This window comes from Vombatus ursinus, unplaced genomic scaffold (genome assembly GCF_900497805.2).
Source record: "Vombatus ursinus unplaced genomic scaffold, bare-nosed wombat genome assembly UNPS02015175.1, whole genome shotgun sequence".
In the NCBI taxonomy this organism is placed as follows: domain Eukaryota; kingdom Metazoa; phylum Chordata; class Mammalia; order Diprotodontia; family Vombatidae; genus Vombatus; species Vombatus ursinus.
Window position 1 is genome coordinate 21,242,430 of NW_020954953.1, and position 26,137 is coordinate 21,268,566.

Sequence of the window (26,137 nt, forward strand, 5' to 3'; positions counted from 1 at the left end):
AGACTGGTCTGAATTAGTCAAAAGTCCCTCTAAAGTATTTTTGAAGAGAGATCATTTTATTACTTGTAAGTATATGTAGTCATTAGAATTAGGTAAACTTTATTGGCTAGTGTAGGGTTCCTTAAGTGATCTGTCTTTAATCAATCAAACATTTATTAAATGCAGGGGCTACAAAGACAAAAATGAAAGTTCCTGCCTTCAAGGAACTTATACATATACAAATAAATACAAAACATATACAAATTAAATACAATATAGTTACATTATTAATTGTATATTATTATTACTTGAGCAACTAGTTGCCACTGTGCATAAAGCTCTGGAGTAAACTCAGGAAGTCCTGAGTTCAAATTATGCCTTAAATACTTCCTAGTTGTCTAACCCTGGACAAGTCACTTAACTTCCATCTACCTCCATTTCCTCATCTGTAACATGGAGTTAACAATAGTACCTACTTCCCAGAATTGTTGTAAGGGTAAAATAAGGTAATATTTATAAAGTGCTTTGCAAACCTTAAAAGGCTACAAAAATACTGTTATTGCTCTTATTGCTGCTATTATTATCATTATCATTATTATTTTTATTTGGGAGAGAGTCACTATTTAATTAATGGATGAGACTGATTTCCAATTGACCTATTTGTTTTTTGTATTAAATCTAAAGTGCTTGAAAGTTCTTAGAAAAATAGTGTTCTCAAATGAAGTATTATCAATAAGCATTTATTAATATGTGCCAGACAGCGTGCTAAACACTGGGAATACAAATAAAGTCAAAAACAGTCCCTTAATGTGTGTTTTTTTTTTCAGGAAACCCTTTCTTTCATAATTAGTATAAAGGAAAACTTAAGCCTTTACTCTTAAATTACTACTTATTTTGTATTAGTAACTCCTGATTAATTGGATTTTTCTGCATGCCCCTACATGATTTATTATTTGGTGTTTTTTTATTTGAAAAATTAAAAAAAAATTAAAAATAGATGCTCAGTGTAGTGGCACATGCCTATATTCCCAGGTGCCTGAAGCTGGTGGATCTCTTGAGCTCAGAAATTGTAAGCTGTTTAGTGTTCACATTAAGTTTGTTATCAGTTTGAGCCCCAGTACTTCTAGCATGGGTGAGATAGACCCAGTATTTTTTTTAAAAAATTTTTAAATGAATATTGGTATTACTTATTTTATTTAAAAAGCAAAAAAACCAAACAGAACTTTGCCTGGTGTCACAAATTTAGAAGCCTTTTGATACTTCTTCCTTTAGTCCCCAATAAGTTGTGGCTGTTGAGGCTTCATAATGTTTTTTAGTGTCGTAGATGTTATTTTCATCATTGTCGTTGTCCTTTGCTACTGCTATCCATTGTATCAGTTATACCTCCACTAAAGTCCTACTTGGGTGAGCTATCTTTATCTGGAGGTGACCTTGGGTTCTCAAAAGCACAGGCTCTGAAAAGCCCTGCCAAGCTGAAAAGGCTTCAGGCATTGACCCTTTGATGTCCGTGTTTCTTATTGTCTGAAGATCAGGCAAGCAAAGTTGAGAGCTTCACCCAAGATTGGCCTCAGGCTGATGAATTGGTTTGGTCACAGCAAAACTGTTTACAGATTTATAGGGGGAAGAAGTACCCACTATAACAGAATTATAAATCCTTGAGGTTTTACAGTTGTTAGTCCAAATAGAAAGTAGCATATTGCCCTGTGTGTAATGATGGTAAAAAGACAAAATAATTTCCCTCTCCTTTAGCAGAAAGCCATGTCTACCCTAAACATTACATACAAATAAGTGAAGAACTTAAGATACATCCAAAAGGGAAGGACAGGGAAAATCAGGAAAGGAGGGGAGATTCCTTTTTCCCAAAAAGTACAAACATGCACTGGTCAATTCTGAGATATACTGACCAAAAAAAAAAAGAGAGAGAAAAAATAGCAAATAGTATCAAAGAATTGAAAGATTAGTATGAATTTTGTTAAACTAATCTGTGTTAATCAGTCTTTTTTGGTAATCTAATCTGTTGTTGCTTCATTCTGGAGGCAGTCTTGGTGTGAGGACCCCCGACCTTCATATTCACTTAATTGATGGGTGTTTATTGAGCACCTGCTAAGCTCCTATCACTGGGATGGCACAACATTAAACAGAAACTCCTTTGCAGCAGGGTCTTGTGGTTTTTATCTTTGGTCCCTCTACCCCTAGTATAGTGCATTATTGCCCATAGGCATAATGTTTGTTGTGTTGAATTGAACTACAATATGAGGCAGTATGGTAGAGTCAGGAAATCTGAATTCTAGGCCTGTCTTGGCTGCTGGCTAGCTGTGAGACCTTGAGAAAATCACTTTACTTTTCTGGGCCTAACTTTCCTCATCTATAAAATGAAGGGCTGGACAAGATGACTTCCAAGGTTCCTTCCAGCTCTACTGTTTTGTGGTTTTTATATTTTGGTAAGTATTATTGTCTATGCAGAAGAAACCATTTAAGTAGCTTGATAAACTTAAATGCACCAAATTGACAAAGTATTCATGCAAGGACTCTCAAAGTATGAAATAATAATTTTGTTCCTAAAAATATGCATTTCATGTATCTACTTATGAGGGCCTTATTAATTTCAAATTTAAGTTTTATATGAATAAATGAAAGACATAACTTTCTCTTGAAGAAATAGTTCTCTCTAATGATTTTAAAGATTTATTCAAGAATTCTCTTCCAGTTAAACAAGTGCACCTCGCTTACTAGCTGTGTGACCCTGGGTAAGTCACTTGGCCCTGTTTGCCTCAGTTCCATCTGTAAAATTAACTGGAGAAGGAAATGGCAAACTGCTCCAATATTTTTGCCAAGAAAATCCCAAATGGAATCACAAAGAAGCAGACGTGACTGAAACGGCTGAATAACAACAACCTCACTTAAGCAACATTAATCTCTGTAAATCCAAATTTATAAAATAGCCAAAATAGATAACTATTTGCTTTGCAAAATGATTCACCATATTATTTCTTTAAGTAAAGGCTTCTCAAATATATTTTAAACAATTGCATTTGCAAAAATACAATTTATCCAGTATTTACAAGGATATACCTATTGTATAAGGCATTAAGCATTTCCTATGTACCAAGCACTGTTCTGAGCACTAGGCATGCAAATATAGGGGAAAAGAAAAACAATCCCTGTCATCAAGGAGCTTACATTCTGACAGGGAAAGGCAGTACACAAAGGGGAGCTAAAAAGTAGGGGGAGATAAGTACTTACTTGGAGGCATAGTGTCAAAGTCTAGAAAGTAAGAAGCAGAATGGGGAGGCAAATGGAGATTGGCCAGCCTAGATCCCTCCACAAAATGGAGGCCACTGGGGAATTCGCCAATGAAAGAAGGGGACTAGCTTGGTAGAAAGGTGTTCCAGGGTGAGAAGGCTGTCTGGGAGAAGTTGGACATTCCACAGTGAGAAGGACTCAGTTACTGAAGAAAATTCTCACAAAGTAAACTTCACCAGTAATTTAGTTGGTCCTTAATGATATAGTCCTTAGGAATTCTCATGCAGCAGAATTACATTATATAGTATAAGCTTCTAAGCTTTTTACTGTGGGCACAGACATCAAGCTGGCTGTTGGGCCAAAGCAATTCTCAGGCAGTGTTAATTGCTGTAGATTTTATCTATAATAATTAATAGATAAATTATTCTACCAGCATAGGGGTTGGTCTTACATTGGTCTTTTTCATTGCATTTCTATACCATTACTATGTTATTATTTCCTGAATGAACCCCAATACAAATATTTTATGTGTGTGTGTGTGTGTATATATATATATATATATATATAGATATATATGCATATGTATATATACACATATAAATACACAAATACCTATCTATACTCTTACACACAGACATACTCTGGGGAAGTTGAAGACCAGGAAGGAGAGTGACTTACTTGTCTAAAGTTTCAGGCCAAACACCCAACAGAGCTCCAAATACATGATGACTGCTATTTCAAGCTCTTTCCCTGCTAATAAAATTGGAGCTAATTTGATGGTATAATAATCATTGCATTCTGCATGATATACATAATCCAGTCTCTAATTTTCCTCTTATCTTCTTTGCTTTCCATCTGGGTACATTATGGGGATCTGTTCTATTATAAAGCATTAGATGTTATTTCCTGGTGCTTGAAAAGATCAAGTAATAACTTCACCTGTTAGAGGAAATCCATTTTTCTTGTTGACATCATATAATTGAAGATGCAGTTCTTAGAATGTGCTGCTTAGCCACACAAAATGCTATTCTTATTCTTTTAAAAATTTTCACTTGCTTTATTTAAAAATGAAAACTCTTATAATTAGACATTGACAGAGAGCAAGGATGAAGTAGTAATAATTCTTTATGTTGGTATGTGTACAGAATTGCCTAAAATCTGAAATGACAGTAGTGTTTATAAAAACTGTCTCTTTGCTGCAGAGGAAAGTATACATATTCAAGCTCTGTTTGTCCTATATGAAACACAGAAGGGAAGAGGATAAACATAAACATCATTCTGTACCTGAAATGCATTTCACTTCAAAACTCCAGACTTGTCTCTACTGCGATCAGACAGAGTTGAAGTGGTGCTTATCTTTAGGCTGGATACACTTGCTCTTTTACCTTGAGACAAGATTGCCTTCACATTCCACAGTCTTCTGTTTGTGTAACTAATATCAGACTTTCATATGGAAGTAGCTTGTGGCTGGAAATAGCTTCTGTTTCATAGCACTCTGGAGCTGCCCAGTACTTTTTGCACCAGTCAATCAGCAAACATTTATTAAGCCCCTCCTGTATGCTAGACTTGATGATAAGTGAGGGTCCAAAAATAAAAACAGAACAATCCCTGTTCTAAAGAAGCTTGCATTCCATTGGGGGAGATAAAACAGACATTATCTAATTTGGTCTTCCCAGAAACCGTTTGAGGTGGCTAGTTAAATTTGGTCACTTGTCCACAATTGGAGAAATAGCCCCAGAGAGGATATATGACCAACCCAAGGTCACACCTTAAGTGTACAGTGGCACCAGAACTGTAACACAGGGCTTCTGGTCCTAAATTCAGGGATCTTTCTGCTATGCTGCACTGTTCTTAATTCTTCAATTACTAAGTGCCTATTAATACATAAAGCAACCACGTAGATGCAAAAACAAAACTAATAACTAGCATTTATATAGTGCTTTAGGGTTTGCAAAGAATTCTATTAATATCTCACTTGAACCTCACAACAAACCTGGGAGCTAAGTATTATTATTGTGCCCATTTTACAGATGAAGAAACTGAGACAGAGAAGTTGGCTAATTTGCTCCTAGTCACACAGCTTCTAAGTATCTAAGGTAGTATCTGATGTCAGGTCTTCCTGACATAGTTCAACACTCTGTGCACTATACTACCTAGTTGTCAGTGTGGAGAGGGCAACATATTTTTTTTTACTTATTTTGTAGGAAAATGGCCTTCTAGCCCACATGCTCAAGGGCAGAAAGAGAGGGCCTGTACCCAAAGATTACACCATGCCAGGAACTTGAAGAGTGGCTTCAAAGGAGTAATGGACACTTGTTTATTTAACCTTCATTAGCATAGACCTTCTGGTCATCTTCTTTGAGGCAGCTGTTGGCACAGTATGTAGCGTGCTGGGCCTGGAGTCAAGAAAAACTGAGTTCAAATCTGGCCTCAGACACTTAGTAGCTACGTGACTCTGAGCAATTCATTTAACAACCTTAGTTTGCCTCAGTTTCCTCAACTATAAAATGGGGATAATACAAGCACCTGCTTCCCAAGGGTTATTATGAGTATCTGACACATAGTAGGTCCTATATAAATGAGTATTCTCTTCCCCCTTTTCACCTCTTACTCATCCTTCCTGTGACATATAGCTTACCACTACTGGCCCCAGTCCTCTTTTTCCTGAAACAGCAAAGACTTTTTAGCTAACAAGACCAACTTACATGCTTCTTTTTTTTAGAGGAGTCATAGAGTGAGAAGGTACATCCATGAAATTAATGTCCTTGTACACAGCACTCGCTTACTAAGGGCTCCTGCTGGCTGAGAAGAAGCCAGTTTTCTTATATCCCCAATACCTCCCAGAAATGGCAAATCAGTAAGCTGGGGGTGTTGCTGAAGTCGGTAGCATCAAATACTAAAAGAGCATTATGGCCATTCTAACACAGAAAAATTGGACTGCCATTCTCTGAGAGTTCATCTTGCCTTAAAATCCCAGGTATCAAGTCATGATGATTTTCTGTAACTTGAAGAAAAAATATTTAGCCCCAGATTCAGGCATGTAATTCTTATTCTGACCCAATTTCATTGCAGCATTTTGTAAGCAGTTTTTTTTTTTTTCCTTTTCTTGTAGTTACTGGAGCATCTGGAATACCTGAAAACAATCCCCCTTGCACCGTGAACATCCCCATTGCTCCTATCCACAGCTCAGCACAAGCAATGTCCCCCACGCAGAGCATAGGGTTGGTGCAGTCCCTGCTTGCCAATCAGAACGTGCAGTTGGATGTCCTAACCAATCAGACAACTTCTGTGGGAGCAGCCGACCATGCGAGTGACAGCGCTGTCCAGTACCCGGGCCCCAATAGGTATTCCAGTCCAGGACAAGTGATCTTCGGAGGAGTAGAGATGGGACGAATGATTCAGGCACCTCCTCAGCTGTCCCTCCCACCACAGGGGGCGATCCAGCTGTCTGTGGGGGACCATGGAGACAGAGAACATGAGCACCTGCAGAAGGCAAGCAAGGCCCTGAGGCCAGCACAGCCGCTGGCAGCAGAAGGGGATGCTGTGGTCTTTGCCGCTACCCAGGAGATCCAGATGAATAAATTGAACCCACCACCTCCTTACCCAGGAACTATCCCAGCTGCTCCCACCACTGCAGCCCCACCCCCACCACTGCCTCCACCTCAGCCCCCTGTGGATGTTTGTCTGAAAAAGGGAGACTTCTCTCTTTTCCCCTCTTCAGGACATTACCAAACACCTCTCGGCTATGAGAGGATCACCACCTTTGACAGCAGCGGTAACGTGGAGGAAGTGTGTCGACCTCGGACTCGTATGCTGTGTGCCCAGAACACTTATACCCTTCCAGGGCCTGGAAGCTCAGCCACCTTGAGGATCACGGCCACTCAAAAGAAGGCCCCGCAGCCCTGTTCCAGTGCAACCCTCAACCGGTTAACCGTCCCGCGCTACTCCATCCCATCTGGGGACCCACCCCCTTATCCAGAAATTGCTAGCCAGCTGGCACAGGGGCGAGGAGCTGCCCAGAGATTAGACAGCAGCCTCATCCATGCAACGCTGCGCAGGAACAACCGAGAGGTGGCTCAGAAGATGGCTCAACTGGCAGATAGTCAGCGGGCTACCCTGCAGCACCCGCCGAAGCCCAAGAGCAGTGTGGTAACCGCCCAGTACCAACCAAGGCCACCTGCTGCTCTGTACACCTGTAGCCAGTGCAGTGGCAGTGGAAGTGGTGCGAATAGTGGTGGAGGAAGCGTGGGTGGGGCCAGTGCCGGCAGTGGCACATCCGGCCTCGGAGGTGGCATGCGGCCTGACCTGAGCTCCGTGGGCGGCTCCCAGCACAGCTCAGTCATAGCGCACTCGGTCAGCACTTCACCCTTGGCCTCCCAGTCTTCATACAATCTATTGAGCCCACCTGACAACTCTCGTGATCGGACAGACTATGTCAACTCTGCCTTCACAGAGGATGAGGCCCTATCCCAGCACTGTCAGGTGGAAAAGTCTGTTAGGCATGCAGCGCTAGCTGAGACGAGTATGGGAGTGAAACGGCCACCCCCTTACCAGTGGGACCCTTTGCTTGGAGAGGATATTTGGGTTCCTCAGGAAAGGACAGCACAGAGTTCAGTGCCCAACCCCCTGAAACCACCACCTCTTATGATTGGTCAGGCCCAGCACCTGGATGTGTCCCGAGTGCCCTTTGTTTCCCCCAAGTCTCCAACCAGCCCTACTGCCACTTTCCAAACAGGCTATGGGATGGGAGTACCTTTTCCAGGAAGCTATAACAATCCCCCTATGCAGGGAATGCAGGCTCCCTGCTCCCCTAAAGAAGCCCTGTCCCCAACACAATTTGCACAACAGGAACCCACTGTAGTACTTCAGTCGGGGTACTCGTCCAACCTTTCCTATTGCCCCTTGCCACCCATGTACCCAGGAAGCAGCACATGTTCTAGTTTACAGCTGCCACCCATTGCCTTGCATCCTTGGAATTCTTACAGCGCGTGCCCACCTGTGCAGAACTCCCAGGGCACTCTTCCTCCCAAATCACACTTGGTTGTGGAAAAGCCCATTGTGTCCCCACCTCCAGCTGAGCACCAAGGCCACCTGGGTACAGAAGTGATGGTGGAGACTGCAGACAATTTCCAGGAAGTCCTCTCCTTGACAGAAAGTCCAATCCCACAGAGGACTGATAAATTTGGGAAGAAGAACCGTAAGCACCTAGACAGCCGTGCTGAGGAAGGGAACGTCCAGGCCATCACAGAGGGCAAGGGGAAGAAGGAGGCAAGGACTCTGAGTGACTTCAACTCCCTCATCTCCAGCCCCCGACTTGGGAGGGAGAAAAAGAAAGTGAAGAGCCAGAAGGACCAGCTGAAGTCAAAGAAGCTCAATAAGACAAATGAATTTCAGGATAGCTCCGAGAGTGAGCCAGAGCTGTTCATCAGTGGAGATGAGCTGATGAACCAGAGCCAAGGCAGCAAGAAGGGGTGGAAAACCAAAAGGAGTTTGAGGACAGCCAGCGAGCTGGAGGAATTCAAGTGCCGGAAAGCTAATGAAAAGGAAGACGGGAGGTTGGGGAGTCAGGGCTTTGTGTATGTGATGGCTAATAAGCAGCCTTTGTGGAATGAGGCAACACAGGTGTACCAGCTGGACTTCGGAGGGCGGGTGACCCAGGAATCTGCAAAAAACTTCCAGATTGAGTTGGAAGGGAGGCAGGTAAGACTGCTTTAAAAACGGTAGCTAATTTATTTTGAAAAACCATGTGCAGTCCCAGAAATCCTATTTCACCCTTCTTGGCCTCACTTCCTTTTTTTAAATTGCTTTTTTTTCTTCAATTAACAAAAAATTATTTTCTCTCCCTTCTCCCACCACCTATTAAGAAGAAAAGGAAAAGAAAGAATCCTTGTAACCCCTAAGTATAATAGTCAAGTAAAACAAATTACCACGCTGACCATGTCCAAAAATACATGTCTCATTCTGTACCTCGTCATTTCTCTATCAAGAAATTTGTCTCCCCCTCCCTTCTTTCCTTCCTTCTTTTCCTCTTTCCTTCCCTCCTTTCCTCTCTCCCCATCCCTCTCTTTCCTAAGCTAGAAGTAGAAGTACAGCAGCCACTTATGGGGCCCATTCCACTGTTGATTGGTACAGAAGCTTTGACCTATTTCATTTCTGATGTAGGCCATTTCTCCCCTCCTTAGGCAACCAAGTGGCCACCTATTTCCAGGGGTCTCCTATATCAGTGTACAACTTAGTGTGGACACCCATTCAGCTTTAGCTCTGCTGCAACTCAGAACTCCCAAGCTCTGGTAATCCACCAGCCTCAACCTACCCAGTAGCAGAGATCATAGGCATCTGCCACCACACTTAGCTTGGACTCATTTTTAAACAGAAATGTTTTACTTTTTTCTTTTAAAAAAAATTCTTTATGTACAGTGGCCTAAAAACTAGTGTTACAAACTAGTTATTCAAACAAAGTGTATAGTAATGAGAGAATTCAGACGGTACTTATCTTTACACTTTTCCTGTCAGAGCAATGAAAAGGCTTCAGTGTGTTCATTATTGTTAGTAAGACTGACAGCTGATGAAACTTTCTACAAAAGCAAATTCCAAGAATTTTGTTCTACATGCCAGTAGCTGAACCGTTAATTAAATAGGGCCCAAAGGAGACTGTCAATATAAGCAGTTCGATAGCTCTCTGAATAACTGATTATCTTTGGTCTGGCAGAGTTTCTTTATGTGCTGTCTTTGACAGAGTGTGGTCAAACTCAGATGGTCTGTTAATTCTATCAAAGACAGTGAGATTTTACTTCAAGAAACATTTGTGAATCTGTGAGGCCTTAAGTTACAAAACATTTTTCTACCTTGCTACAGCATTTTTATCCAGTTAAACTTTCTATATTTATTAGATTAAAAAAACAAGTCTGCTTCTGATTTTTTTTTTATTTCTAGGAAATTCTGTAAAGAACTTTAGCAGAACTGATAGAAGTAATGCTTCTTTAAGCATTGCATGATTCAGAGTAGAAAAATTTTCAAGGGTAGAACAATAAGCAAAAATGAAAGCCTGTCAAAGCATCATCAGAATAAATGTGTTTTGAGCTTCTGAAAATCTCAGCTGCCTTTGTTTTCCCCATTTAACTTTCATTTCTGCCCTGCTTTGCACTTTTGAGTTTGAGGAATGAATAGAAATGCCAGTTTATTACAAATGAGCTACTTATATCAAAATTTGGGATTTTTTAGCTTGACTTTGTAGGTCAGGAATAGGATGAACACTGGTAAAAGAACCTTCTCTTAAAGTGATAGTCTATTTCAAGGTTCTGAAGCCTTTTCAGTTCCTTGAGGATTAATTACCAAATTCCCTCTTGTTGAGCCATGTTTTTGCCATTAAGAATCCTGCTCAAGATTGAGACTAAAATCACCTTGTATTTCAATAGGGCTTTTTAAAATTGGGTTGAAAGGACATTGGGTTTCGAGGGGCAGTTTTTCACTAAGGATGTCCCATGAAGTTTGCACAGCAAGTATTTTTGTTCCTCAAGTGACTAGGAGTCATCTTTTAGAGAGAATTACTGTGTAATTCTACACAGTAGAAGTAAAACTAGCTCATGAAATTGTCTCCAGTATTAAGGAGGAAACAAAATGAGAGTATGGTTAATGAGCATCAGTGACAGCAGAGGACGGGGGTTCACATCTCAACTCAGGTTGTGGCCTGTGTGACTTGGAAAAATCATCTTGCTTTTCTGAACCTCTGTTTCCTGATCTCTAAAATACCCTTACCTAGGTGATCACTCAGTTTTCTTCTTACGCTACATCCTGTGATTCTATATGCTGGTTTGTTTAGCTTGCAAGTTTCTCGGAAGTACCTTGAAATTCTCCTGGGTTAGGGAGAGTAGGAAGGGGGGAGAGAGAGATATCCCTTCTCCATATAACTGGATCATATTATTGTTTTCTGTTAAAAACTTAGGGGTAAAAAAAAAAAGCTCTAATTGCTACTATTTAGTGTTAGCTGGTACTTAATTGCTTGATTGAATTTTTCAATAATTTTTCATCTCACTTTAGGTAATCCACTTCAAATTTTGACTAATTCATATCTTCCTCTAAGTTACCCTTTTTTTTTTAAGCATAGTCTGTATAAAAGACTTGCAATAAAAATGTCTTTGGTAGAATGTGTTAAGGATTGTTAAGAGGTCCCCTGAACTTGTCTTTTTGAGTTGCCATATTTTCCAAAAACACTGGACCCATAGCATGCAGGGGGCCCTGTATGTGTTAAGCCCTCTCCACCTAGGTGACATAAATTGTTGTTTGCATCCCAAACTGAACTCCCTGTGTGTCCCTGGGAGTCGAAACAGGTACCAGACAGTCTGCACTAGGCTTGTGCAGCTGGGCCCTTGTAGATAAGGAGACCATCACGTCTTCATGGTCTAGCACTTCCCAAGGGAAAAAAACAATGTGCCTTGCTTCTCCCCTTCAGGAGAGGTTTTGTCCTTTTCCAACCCACTGCAACTTTCCCGTCCCATGCCATGCCCCTTTAGGTGGAGATTCTGATATCTCCTCCTTCCTTTGTCTTGCTGTCATAAATATGTAAATTCTGTATGAATTGTGAACTCCTTGGGTTCCACATGCATGGTCATTTCTCTTGGAGTAAACTTAGTTTTCATGTAAGTTTTGTGAACTTCTGATTGCCTGCTGTTGACAAATGTAAGATCACATTGTAATGTAGCAATCTATAATCATTATGAGCTAGTAAAGTCTGCTATTTATCATATATTTGACCATGGGTGAGTCATTTAAGTTCCACAAATCTCATTTTCCTCATCTATAAAAGGAGGGAATTGGACTAGGTCCAGTCAGTAAACTTTTCTTAAGTACCTCCTATGTGCCAGACACTGTGCTAAGTCCTACGGACATAAAAAGAGGCAAAAGATAGTCCCTGCTCTCACGGAGCTCACAATCTAATGGGGGAGACAAAGAAGCAAACAAAAAAACTAAATACAGGTTAAATAGGAAATAATTAACAGAGAGAAGGCACTAGAATTAAGAGGGATAGGAAAGGGCTTTTTCTAGAAAATGAGATTTTAGTAGAAACTTAGAAGAAGCCAGGGGAGCCCATAGGCAAAGATGAGGAGGGAGAACATTCTAAGAAAGGAGGACAGTCAGTGAAAATGACTGGAGCTGAGAGATGGAGTGTCTTATTCATGTAACATTGAGGAAGCCAGTGTCGTTGGATCAAAGAGTACATGTCAGGGAATAAGGTGTAAGAAGACTGGAAAGCTAGGAGGGGGTGGGTTATGAAGATCTTTGAATACCAGAGGATTTTGTATCTGATCCTGGAGGCTATATGGAGCCAATGGAGTTTATTGGTGGGGGGGTGACAGTGTCAGAGGACAGAAGGATATGAATTTGAGAGATGTTACAAAGGTGAAAATGACAGGCCTTGGCAGTGGAATGGATAGAGAGTGAGAGATAGTGATGAGTTCAGGATGACTCCTAGGTTGCAAGTCTGAGGGACAGGGAAGATGGTGTTGTCCTCTACTCTAATAGGGAATGTATGTCTGGGGTGAGCGGGTTGGGGAGTTAATATGTCGAGTTTAAGATGTCTCCTGGACATCCAGCTTGAGATGTCTGAAAGGCAGTTGGAGATTCAGGATTAGAGGTCGGCAGAGAGATTGGAGCAGGATGGGTAGGTAACTGTGTCCCTTTCAGCTCTAAATTTGTGATTCTTTGGTCTTTGGGGATAGCCTCTTATACCAAAATAATAATCAAAAGAAAATAAATAATTAGTTTCTAAATTATTATGTGTATTTACTGTCATCCAGCAATTATTGCAGTAGCATGAAACACAGACCTGCTAAGGGCTGTGAAAAGCAATTGTCATGTAAACTTTCATCCTCAGTCTCTCACAAGGACAAACTACTAAATATGTCAAACTTGAGGAAGTTTTGGTGGTTGGGACAACTGGAGAAGCCCTCTTAAGACAAGAACTCAATTTCTTTTTCATAGATCACGTAATTAGGGCACTTTAGGTTTGGATTGAATTTTAAAAATTCTTTTGTGTTGCAGTTTTAACTGTTTTCCTTATTTTCTTTCTTCTCCCCCACTCCCCTATTATAGGTAATGCAGTTTGGAAGGATTGATGGCAATGCTTACATTTTGGACTTTCAATATCCCTTTTCTGCTGTCCAGGCATTTGCAGTTGCTCTGGCTAATGTGACTCAGCGCCTCAAATGAAAAAAAAAATGACTCAAAGGAGAAAGAAACACAAAGAAACCTTTTCAAAGAAGTCCAATCCAGAAAATGCTGGCGGACCCAATGTTGGGTGTAACAGAGGTGCCTGAACAGACCAGAAGACAACAGCAAACTGGAAAAGTCTATCAGGCCCCCCAGAGAGGCCACTGAACTGTAATTGTTATTGTTTATTTGGGTTTTTAGTATCCTTTATCTTTTTTTTTTTTTAACAAAAGCAAAATATAGTGCTGGTGTTTGAGAGCAAAGGGCTGGAACCATTCAGTGTTATGTTGGGAAGTGTAGCTTTGGCTTGTGGTACTGGTTCTATTGTGTTTGCTGATGTAAAGCTAGTGGGGGAAGGGGGGGAGGGCTGGGAAGTGGGTTGGGGGGAGAACAGGACAACTGTCCTTTTGGATGGACTGCCTTATATCATGTTATTCTTTTAAAAACAAGGAACATACATATTATTTTTCATTCCCTCTTTGCATCCATCTTTTATTACTACCCCAACATTGACAATGGTGTGACAAAAGCAAAAAATTTTCAAACTCCCCCAGAAAAATACTTGAAAATTCAGGTTCTGTTCATTGGTAGCTGAATATTACAGGCACCTTTTTTTAGGGTGAATGGAACAAACTGTAATTTCTAAATTCTAGGTTGTTACTACAGAGAATAATTGTATGCCAACAGCCATTTTGGTAACACACTATGTGAGAGAAATCTGCTTCTGAAAGGTGGTACCATCACCTGGGATAAATGAATTGCTCTACAATGAAACGTGAGGGGGAAATGGACTGCAATTTTCCAATATTGTTAACAGTATTGTATGTACATGTAAGGGAGAGACCTATCATGTGTCAGTATAGACCAGGTTGAAGGGCTACACTCCTCTTTGAGTGATTAATGTTTAAGATGAGTGATTTTAGGAGTTGCATAATATGTGAGTGTTTCTTTCCTAAAAGCAATGACAATTGTTTGGCATGATTGACTGAAAGGAGGTGGAGAGGCTGAAATTAGAGAGATCTAGTTAGATGATCAGTTGCTGGGTATATTGTACTGGGAATACTTTAGGATGATGTGGGTTGGATTAGGTGGCTACTGAGCCTCCTTCCAACTCTGTAGTTCTGTGATTCTGTAGTGGAAAGATAGCGATTTTTCTCAAACCAGTGGTGTGTGAGTCCTGCTGAGAACCAACTCCAGTCTCCTGTAAGTTAGAACAGGGCTTTGTAAAGGAGGTTACTGTATGTCTTCTATTTTCTCTTACCCTCCAAATATGACTCTTCACTGCTCTCTCTTTCTTAAAGAGAAAAATTTTCCTAATTTTTTTCTTTGAAAAAATGCTATACTATTCTCTGCTACATATAAATTCTAAAATCCTTGAAGTAATTTTCCATTAAGCAGGGTAGTGAAAGATATTCATTTCACCAAGTTTTGAAACTTGTCCTGTTGTTCCCCATGAATAAAGTTACTTATTTAATAGTACAGAGTATTTTGCAGAGGAATAAAGCCTTTACAAAAATCAGTAACAGTTAGAGAGCCTTAAGAATTACTGTCAACAACTTGCTTAAGTTTTTTTCAATGGATTTCTATTCCACTGGTTTGCTGCTGTTAAGAAAGCTATTATGCCCATCCCGGGTTTATTTGTACATTCACTTGAATGAAAGCTTCTTACATGGAAGGAGGACAGAATGATGATTGTGTGCAGTACAAAACAGGTCCATCACAAATGCTTCTTTTAAATATGATTTTGAATATCTGGGCATTCCATTTGGACCACTTGTATAAATGTCATTTTTGCGCTTCAGCAAGGACCCTTTTTCCTTTAACTTAAAATTTAAGTGACTCTCCATAGCAGAGTGCTCCTTTTTTGTATCACCTTCATCCCGCACCTGTTCCTACCTTCAGGTGGAAGAAGGATTTCTTGGGTAGTGTTTGGGCCCTGAAACCAAGATCTTAATTGATTTTTCTGAATACGCAAGTTTGATATTGCTAAACAGGCTCCTAGGAACATGCAGAATTTTAGTTTTAACTTGTCTTCTAGTTTAGGGTCCTGTATTTGGGTTTTGTTTGAAAACAGACAAGTGGAAAATGTTGTAAAAAGTTAAAATAGGTATGTTCATGATTTAAGCATTTATTTTTAAATTCCCTATTTGGTTTTATGAGCATAGCAAAGCAGCATCTAGGCATAAGAATTAGAAACAAAAACTGGCTCATTCATTGCTCAGAGCAAGATATCGTCAATAGCCATTCTCTTCAGACCCTAAAAAAACAAAAACAAACAAAAAAAAAACATTGATATGATTTAAAACATTATGAAAGTTACTGTTTGCCAGCCAAAACTGAGTTTAGCATTTTATATTTAAACGTTACAAACCAGTTTTTTGGTAGATAAGTTCTTCTAGGAAGAATTTAGCAATGTGTTCAGAATTATCTAATTCTTTTATACATTAGTTTTCTGTAGCCTGATAATGGCTTTTCAGTGCTTATTTTTAGTTGTGCAATAATTGTTACAGCCTAGTTTTTTAAATAATTTAAATGCAAATTCTCTTATTGTCCTAGAGACAAATTATTTATCTTGCTTAATGTAATAAGTGTTTTTAGGGATTATTTTATTACTATGTACTGGTGAGTTATACCCACTTTCTTATTTATATAAAAAGAGCATCCTTGTAACTAATTATTTGGTAGCAGTACATTTTGCTGCAAGAATTGCAGAATATGTATAGGAAGATTTTGTTTTTGCTGGACAGTTTGCAACTTTTTATAATTTAAGGGGAAAAATCCTGTTAATTAGGCAGTTGAGAAACAAGAATATCTTTGAGTATATTCCATTAAGAATATGGTTTCCTTATGATGATATAACTTACCTAGATGTTTTCCTTTTTTGTTGAACTTTCTTTTTTAAAAAAGATAGTATATTTTGAGTGGGGAAAAAATGAGAGAATGGGAATAGCAGTGGGGAGGGAATTTTAAGTAATCTGCTTCAGATTTTTTAAAGCCCTGTTTGATTTCTAAAATATGACATAAAAGAATACAATATAGAATGTGAAATAAAAGCCTTTCTAAATGAGGGTCAATGCTCAAGGGAATTCTTTGGAATTACTGTTCAAAATCTTTATGTTAGATGAGTGTGGAATTTATATAGAAAAGATAATTCGCCTTTTAACAGATTCTCAACCTGCTTCCCAAAAGACAAATAGGTTCTGCTCCAAATCACTTTGTGCACTTTTTAATGCTTCAGCCTCGTTTGTGGCCTCTGCAATTTAGTGTCTGGGTATCAAGGAACATGCAGCTAGTACTTAACACCTGTCATCTGCTCTGGGAAGTATAGGGGACAGAATAATTTGGTACCAAAATAAGCATAAATTTATGTCTACAGCAGCTGTATCTAGAGTGTTTTTAGATTAAGGGTGATCCTTTTATTCACAAAAGAATTATGTTCATCAGAAACCTAATTACTTTAAGTTATGAAGTTTATATGTGTGTATACATACATATACATATATATATATACATAGATATACACACACATATGAAAATTCCTGAAGGGAGCTCTAAATTCTAAAAAAGTTTTAGTCTCATAAGAATCAGGTTCATGAAGAATATGCTCTTTTCATGGAAGAAGGTGCATATATATGACGTAGAAACCAATTTAAAATGTGTTTTACCCTAACTTTATCAAAGAAAAATAAGATTTTGTGTACAAATGTACACCTTAAATATAGTTCACCATGATATTGAGACCAGTAAACATTTTTCTGAGTTTTGATTGTACTATAAACCAAAATGTTTTCCAGGTTAATTCTTCTTGACTTAAGTTATTGCTAATTGTATAGTATCCTACTCAACTACAGGCAAAAACTTGTGTCATTGTCTTGTGATATGATACAAAGAGCACTAAACTGTGAGCCAGTTTCTAATGACTTCTAATGCTGGTTTTACCCCTTTTCTAGCTGTGTGGCTTCAGGTGAGTCACTTGACTTCTCTGGGACTCAGTTTTCTCATTTGTAAAAAATAAGAGGATAGGTCCCTCTCAACCCTAACAGAATCTGTTGTTTCAAGTGGCGTAGTTTTAAGGTTCTGCTTAAGTGATTTGAAATACAGGTTTAATCAAGAGAAATATCTTTCTCCAGGACTGTTAATGAGCTATGTATGGAATCCAACCATTTCATTTTTAAAAAGTAATCCCTTTAAATAATTTGTCACTAGGAAAGAATTGATTTGGAATTTTGTTTGCTTTCTAAAAATTCTCTGGAAACCTTGAACCAAAGAGGATGACACAGGAGTCTCCTTTTGATTGTTTCCTATGTAGTCAGCTTCCTTGTCTGAAAGGCAGTTAAACAACCACTCCTTATTTGCATCCTTTCCATTGAGAAATAGTGTGTTGTAGAATGAAATTAAATATTTGTCTATATATACACACATATACATACCTGTATGTATATGTGTGTATATGTCTAAGAAGACCTAGAATTCCTGAAATGTTCTCTCCATTGTTACACTGGCTTAGAAGAGAATTCTATTCTCACACAACAACTTTGAAGAAAGAACCATCATATACCTGTAAGAAGTTTTTCATTTGGCCATGTAAATGTTTGTTAAAAGGCTAGTCAAGATAATGTTAATTTTTTTCATTGTAAAGAAAAAAGTTTTTTCATATAATGAATAATATTTGAGTTTATAAAATTTCATAATAGCACACAGTTCATAACTTGTCTCCATTATGTGTTTATGTCTCTGCTTTATTAAACTTTAGAGGTTTTCTTTTTCCAAATATATATGTGCATGTATCTGTGCATATATGTTTGTATTTGTGTGTTCACTTTCAATTATATTTTCCCATTTTTTTCTTGTAACTTTCTGTTTGGGGGTGGGGGTGGGGCTTTAAGATCTTGTTTGTTGTAGATAAAAATATATATAGTGTTGTGGAATAGCATGGGTATGCATTTAACTGAAAAAGGCACCATTGTTTACCAAAAGGGATATTCTTTGCATTTGTTTAAATGCATTACTTTGGTACTGTAACTTTGTACATTATTTCTGAGTTTATTACAACTATTTTTGTCTTTTCTTCCTTTCTTTTTTCTTTCAAATTAAGTGTGCAGTTATGAAGGTGCATAAGTCCCAAACCAAACAAGACCAGCATGCTATTTTCAGACCCTCGGGAAACAGAGTACACCTGTGCTGTGTGCTCTTCTGTAATTATATAGCATTATATTTCAATTGACTGCCTTGCTTTCTTTTACTTCCTGAACCAAGAGCTGTTCAGACCCTGCATTACGTTGTGATAAAATTCGCCCTAATCTGCCTCTCCTTATGTATTTTGTGTATTAGATTGTGAAGGAGGTATCCTAGAAAGTATTAATGGTTTCCATTTTAAAAGGTGTGGTTTGTCTCAATTCTTTACTGTCTTTATTATTGAGATGGATCAATTGCCCTATTTTTTTTCCTTGATGATTTGGAGTTGTAAGAGTTGTCCAGCTGTTGCTTAATAAAATTTTGCAGAATAGAAAAATCAGTAACTGTAGAATTGAGATGCTTTTTTAATGTCTTAAATCCTTTTTAAAATAGAGCACTGTCTTCACTGAAATTTCTTGAATACCCCATAACTAACTTTCTCGTATCTCTGTATTTTTTGATTACAGTTTAAGCCATTTGGAACCATATTTGTCATCGTTCATATAGAACTTTAAAACTCTTGTGATTAGGCTGTAAATTCCTAGAGGAAAAGAACCATATTATGTCTGGGGTTTAGGTAGGAGGCTTTTTGGAGATTTGGGAGGATAAAGATGAGATTCTGTGGTCTAAAGAGCATCTAACACTGGTCTTCTTAACCTTTATTGTTTGATAGACCCCTTTGGCAGTCAGATGAAACATATGTACCCTTCTCAGAATAATATTTTTAAAGGAAAAGAAAAAGAAAAAAATATATAAGATTACCAAAGAAACCCATTTTACTAAAGTACAGTTATGAATATATTAGAAAAACAAGGGTATGGGCACCGGATTAAGAACCCTTGGTCAAACATAAATAATAAATAATACATTTTTGTAAATTTTCAGGAAATCATAATCATTGAAATCTCTTTCTAACTCATAAGCAATTATTAAAATCTATTTTCCCTTCCCTATAATTCCTTTAGACTATATAATTTGATATAATGTTAGGGCTGAAGTGATATGTACAGTTTCCAGTGTTTGCATATGTTTTAGAAATGTTCCTATTTTGACTTTAAAGGACAAAATTAATCTTTATTTTAGAGACAGAGAGAATACAACCTATTGCATTTTCCTAATTGTTCAGATATTTCTTTCATGAGGATAACACATACTACTAATGTAAATAAGGTTCATCTATCAAAAAAAGCCTCTTAAGAGTCATTTCTAGTATCCTATTCTAGGATCTTTTGGTACATTCACATTGCACTTGCAGTTTAAAAATAACCATAGGGCTATAACTGTGTTCTTCAATGATAGTAGTTACAGAAGGCAACTTCTGCTTTTAGAGATTGACAATAATTCACTCAGCAACAGAAATCAAAGAAATTTTATAGTAAATTTTGTAGCCATAAAGTAAAGTTCTGAATTTTCTCATCTAAATAAAGTAGCAAGGAAGGCTAGCAAAAAACACAGTAATTGTAAACTCTCAAGAATAAATCCATTGTTGAACTTCACGGATTTGTCATTTAGCCATCAGGCTACTCAATGGGAATCTTGCACCCAGGCTTTCTCTTCTGGTATGATTTTTCTAAGTCTAGGTAAACAAACTTTGGCAAATTCTCTTTTCCACAAAGAATTCTTGCATTCTTTGGAAATGACACATTCTAACTTTAATCTAGTTTGTCGTGTCTTATCTTTTTAACCTTAGAACCATAGAGAAGAAATTTAGCTCTTCATAAATTCAAACAAAAGAAAAATGATTCATTACATTAGGATGTAAGCTCCTTGTGAGTAGAAATTGTACCATTGTGTACTTATATCCCAAGTACCTAGCACAGCAGTAAAAACCTAATAAATACTTATTGATTTATTCATTAGGGAGCATCTTTCCAATGAAACTGTAAACTTTATGATCCCATTCAGCAGGCAATAGTTTTCCTTTTCAGAAGAAAATCAAAGGTCTGGAAAAATGGAATGATTTTTCATAACTAAAGCAGATTGAGAATTAGATTTTGGAATTTCTGAGTCCCAAGTATGCATCATAAATTTTCCTTCCTACCTCCCCATTACAGTGTTTGTTAATGTTATGCCTACTATAAACTACTCCTAATTCCTCCACCTCAAGCATAACCTTCCTACACTACAGTGGGAGATAAAGAAGGGGAAAAAATCCTACATCAGTGAATAATCTATTTATAAATCTGGAAGTCTTTCTCATTATATAATGTGAACTATACATCATGAGATTTGAGTAACTTATCTTTTGAATTAGGGAAAACGCTATTTGCTACTAAATTTATTTCATATGGGAATAAGCCAGTGATTTGTTGATTCACATTTTGCAAATCTTAGAGATTATTCCTAGAACAACTGGAAAACATGCACTAATTCTTCTTTTGCATAATGTTGATAATACAATAATGTCAGGATATGCAGTACAAAATATAGAAGTTTAGGAATATGACACTAATAAGAAATTAAACCAAATGCAGGAAAAATACCCTTATTGCCTACATCCATGCCAATAACTGGCACTTCTCCTGAGCTCCTAGTTTTCATAGCATTTCATCTCTTTAGGAGGTAGGTTCAGCTTAAAGATAAGGTAGAATTCCAACAAGATAATGACATGTGTTCACGTCTAAGACCAGTTCCCCACCATCACATCAAAACAGCAAGATATACATCTAATAAAGTAAAAGAAAAATGAAGGGGAGTGGGGAAGAAGAAATTCTTAAAAGAAAAAAAAAACTGACAAAAATCAAGTAGCTAAACAAATGAGCAAAGACTTAGTAATACAATGAATAAATACTATGAGGTTTAAAAAAAAGTGCAAGGATGTTGTTCCCAAAGACAGGAGTACTTTTTTTAAACAGTATTTTATTTTTTCCAATTACATGTAAAGACAATTTTAACATTCATTTTTATAAAATTTTGAATTAAAAAATTTCTCCCTACTCTCCCCCCTCCCTAAGACAGTAAGCAATTTGTTATAGATTATATATATACAATCATGTAAAACCTATTTCCATATTAGTCAGGTTGTGAAAGAAGAAACAGTTGACAAAACAATTACAGTTTGCAAAGGAAAAAAACCATAAAAAAATAAAGTAAAAATAGTCTGCTTCGATCTGCATTCAGACTCCATCTGTTCTTTCTCTGGATGTGGAGAGCATTTTCCATTATGAGGCTTTTGGAATTGTCTTGGATCATTATGTGAGAAGAGCTAAGTCAGTCAGAGTTGATCATCTTACAATGTTGCTGTTACTGTGTACAGTGTTCTCTTGGTTCTGCTCATTTCACTTTGCATTAGTTCATGTAAATCTTCCCAGGTTTTTCTGCAATCTGCCTGCTTGTCATTTCTTATAGCATAGTGGTATTGACAGGAATACTCTTGCAATAACCAAAACTCTTCCCCAGATGAGATTATACAAGCAATACCAGAGTGGATAATGGAATTGCAGGAAGAACAGTAAATTCCGGGGGCGGGGGGGTACTTCTCTACACATCTAGAAATTACCAGAACAAACTCTGATAGGGAAATTGAAGGGAGAAAATAATCATAATTATTTTTCCAGCTCATGTCAGCATAGGGAGGGAGACAAAAGAGGTCCACAGACCCATGGGAAGGAGAGGGAAGGAAGAAGGGTCTGGCCAAGAACACACCCTATGGAGCACTCCAGCACAGAAAAAGGTGGTGCCCTATATGAAGAAGTAGTTCAGTACCTATACTATGGCACTGCAACTTTGTGCAGCAACTTGTAGCTCTATCGCCCACTACCCTGTTCTGGGTCATGGATCCAGGGCAGACTGGGGAGGGGATGTGAACCCAGAAATGGCATTCTGGGATAGGGAGCAATTTGAGGCCCTAAGAAGAATACTGGAAAAGAAGCAAGTTCAAAAATTAAGTGGCAGTGACATGGCTCACACTCCAGGAGCAGAGCTGGATTTCAACTCCCAGCCTCTAGCCCAGTCTAAAGACTGCCAAGTATTAAGTAGAGTAGGAATCTCAGACCAAAAGGGAGCCTAAAGTTTTGTCACTGTGAATTAGTAGATCTTTATGGCTAGATGAGACTGAATCAGTCTACTGTTCCTCAGACCCAAACCCCACTCAGGAATGTGCAGGACACAGAGTGGGGTGGGATGGGGTGGCTTGATAAGACTTTGCTCTAGATCCAAGTGAGTGCTAGAGCTAAATCAACCTGGAGAGCTTATTGTTAAATAATTTTAAATGTAAGCATTTGCACCTCCGAAACAGGCCAACACTACAAATAAGGAATTTATTGTGTTGGTTGTCTAGTCTTAAGAAAGTGGTGGGGAAAATGTTAATAAAATGCAGATTAAACTTTAAAAGTGCATCGTGTACATTTTAGAGAGGAGAACCAGTTTTTAAATATTTTTAAGCACATGCCTGTGTAACACTACTTTGGGAGCATTGAAAGCTTGCAGATCTCAAACCTGAGCTGTTGCTAACAGACTGAAATAATACAACACTCAATATCCCCAAAGAACGTAGTAACATGACCAGCCCAGAACTTCCCTCCAGAAGTGTTCAGAGTCTGGTTGTAACATCAAGCCCATGTCAGAATGTAGGCTGGAAGAATGAACTTACAAAAAAAGAATCCTGCTACAAAAAGCAATTATGATGACAGGAATGTTCAAGACACAAACCCTGAAGAGAATGATTCTAAAACACCTACAATATTTTCAAAGGAAAATACAGCCTGGGCTCAAATTCAACTAGAATTCCTGGAAAAGATGAAGCCAGAGTTTAAAAAAAAAAAAAAGTTTTTTTATAAACTAAATGAGAGTACTAGAGAAAAAAATGGAAAAGAAGTGAGAGCTATAGAAAAAAGAATTGAAAATTAACAGCTTGGCACAACAGGTGAAAAAAAAAACCTTATCAAAGCGATAAGCTCCTTGAAAATTAGATTGGACCAAATAAAAGCCAATGACTCCATGGGACAACAAGAAATGTTAAAGTCAAAAGACTTTTAAAAAAAGAAGAAGAAAATATAAAATGTCCCTTTAGCAAAATAGTTGAAAGCATGTTAAGAAAAAATTTTAAGAATTATTGGATTACCTGAACACCATGACTCAAAAAAAAAAAAAGAGCCTAGTAATCATACAGTAAGAAATTTTAAAAGAAAACTGCCCAAATCTCTTAGAACCAGAAGGCAAATATTAAAGCCAACATCCAGAGCTTCCAGCAAAAAAAAAAAATACTGAAATATAAAATAAAATAAAGAATCCAGGTACTGAAGAATCACACTCAGGATCGCAGATAATTTAGCAGTCACCACACTTGAAGAGCAGAGAACTTAGAATACCATATCCCAAAAGGCAAAGGATAAAGGCTTATAGGCAACAATTGGATGGGAGAGAGCAAGCACAGAGAGGGGTACGAAATGGACCTTTAATGAAAAAGAGGATTTCTGAGCATTCCTGATGAAAAAATTAGATGTGTGTAGAAACTTTAAAGTTCAAACATAGGAGTAAAGAGAAACATGAAGGGACAAATATGAACAATGATAAAGAACTAATGGATAAACTGTTTGCTTTGAAATATTAGGTAATGATACATGTGTGCCCTCCAAATCCTATCATTATCAGGAATCATAGGAGGCTAATGAGGCAGGTCTCATGGTTCTGTTATGTCTTATCTTAAAAGAAAAATGGATAGGGGAGAATGGGGAAGAAATATACTGGGGTTAGGGGAAGGGAAAAGAAAGGGAAAATTATGCAAAATACAAAGAAGGAGGAAGGGATTTGAGAAGCAGCTGGCACTTGAACATCACTCCTCCCAACTAGTCAGAGAAGAAAAGACACAGTTTGGTACAGAAATACATTTCACTGAACAGAAACTAAAGAAAAGGGGGGTGGATAAAGGGGAAGGTAGACTAACAAAGGGATTAGTCCTAAGCCAAACAAAGTAAGACAGTACAAAAACATTTTTAGCTTTTTTTAGGTGCCAAAGAATGGAAATCCAAGGAGGTGACCATAAATTGGGGAATGGTCGAACAAGTTATGGTTTATAAATGTGGTGGAATACTGTAGTTCTTAAAGAAATGGATGAAGGTTCCCCAATTGATAAATGGTCAAAGGATATAAACAGGCATTTTTCAAATGAAGAAATTAAAGTTATCTATAGTCATGAAAAATGCTCCAAATCATTATTCATTAGAAAAATGTGAATCAAAACAACTCTGAGGTACCACATCACACATAGGTTGGCCAACATGACAGAAAAGGAAAATGGTAAATGCTGGAGAAGATGTGGGAAAAATGAAACACTGGTGCATTGCTGGAGGAGTTGTGAACTGATCCAACCATTCGGGAGAGCACTTTGGAACTATGCCCAAAGTGCTATAAAAATGTGAATACCCTTTGACCCAGCAATAGCACTTCTAGGGCTGTATCCCAAAGAGATCATACAAATGGGAAAAAGACCCGCATATACATAAATATTTGTAGCAGTTCTTTTTGTGGTGGCCAAGAATTGGAAATTGAGGGGATGCCTTTCAATTGGGGAATGGCTGAACAAGTTGTGGTATATGAATGTAATGGAATACTATTGTGCAATAAGAAATTATGAGCAAGTGGAATTCAGAAAAACCTGGAAAGACTTGTATGGACTGATTCTGAGTGAAGTGAGGAGAACCAGGAGAACATTGTGCACAGTAACAGTCATGTTGTGTGATGACTGATTTTGATAGACAGCTCTTCTCAGCAATGAAAGAATCCAAGACAACTCCAAAAGACTGACGATGGAAAATGCTATCCACATCTAGAAAAAGAACTATGGAGTTTGAATGCAGATAGAAGCATACTATTTGCTCCCTCTCTTTTTTGTTTCTTCTTTCTCATGGTTTCTTCCATTGGTTCTAATTCTTTCTCCCATTGGTTCTAATTCTTCTTCACAAGATGACTAATTTGAAAATATATTTATTAGGAATGTATATGTAGGTCCTATATCATATTGCATGCCATCTTGGGGAGGGAGGTGGAGAAGGAGGAGAAAATTTAAAGCTCTAAAGCTTGTGGAAGTGATTGTTGAAAACTAAAATTAATTTAAGAAAAGAAATGGATGAAAAGAATAGTTTCAGAGAAACCTGGGAAGACTTGTATCATCTGATACAGAGTGAAGTGAACACAACTAGGAACAATAACAATATTACAAAGGCTTTGAGAAATTTAGGAATTCTGGTACAATGTCCAATTACAATTTCAGAGGACTAATGGTTTTCTCCTGAGAGAGGTAAAAGACTCAGAGTGCAAAACAAGATATCCAGCACTTAAGTGTAGTGTATGGCACATAGTAGTTGCTTAATAAATGTTTGATATATGTGTGTATGTATATGTATATATATGTGTGTGTGTACCTATATACACGTATATATAGAGATATGCACACACTTTTTTTCCGTTTTAGATAATGGACTATGGAAATGTATTTGACTATACATGTTTGTAATGGATTTTTGTTTTGTTTTGTTCTCAATTGGGGTGGGGTAGGAGGGAGAGGGCAGATTTTTGCTGATTAAAAAAACTTTTT

General features: G+C 37.9%; 1 protein-coding gene across 4 annotated transcripts in view; it reads left to right on the forward strand.

The window, feature by feature from the left end:
* Positions 1-13,771, forward strand: part of LOC114031491 (tubby-related protein 4) — a 266,210-nt gene extending 252,439 nt beyond the window's left edge. For all 4 annotated transcript variants that reach the window (XM_027846585.1, XM_027846587.1, XM_027846586.1 and 1 more), the window contains 2 exons: positions 6,335-8,922; positions 13,312-13,771. In XM_027846585.1, the coding sequence (XP_027702386.1) occupies positions 6,335-8,922; positions 13,312-13,428 (2,705 nt within the window). In that variant the 3' untranslated portion in view covers positions 13,429-13,771. The remainder of the gene's footprint in view (positions 1-6,334; positions 8,923-13,311) is intronic.
* The last annotated feature ends 12,366 nt before the right edge of the window (positions 13,772-26,137 follow it).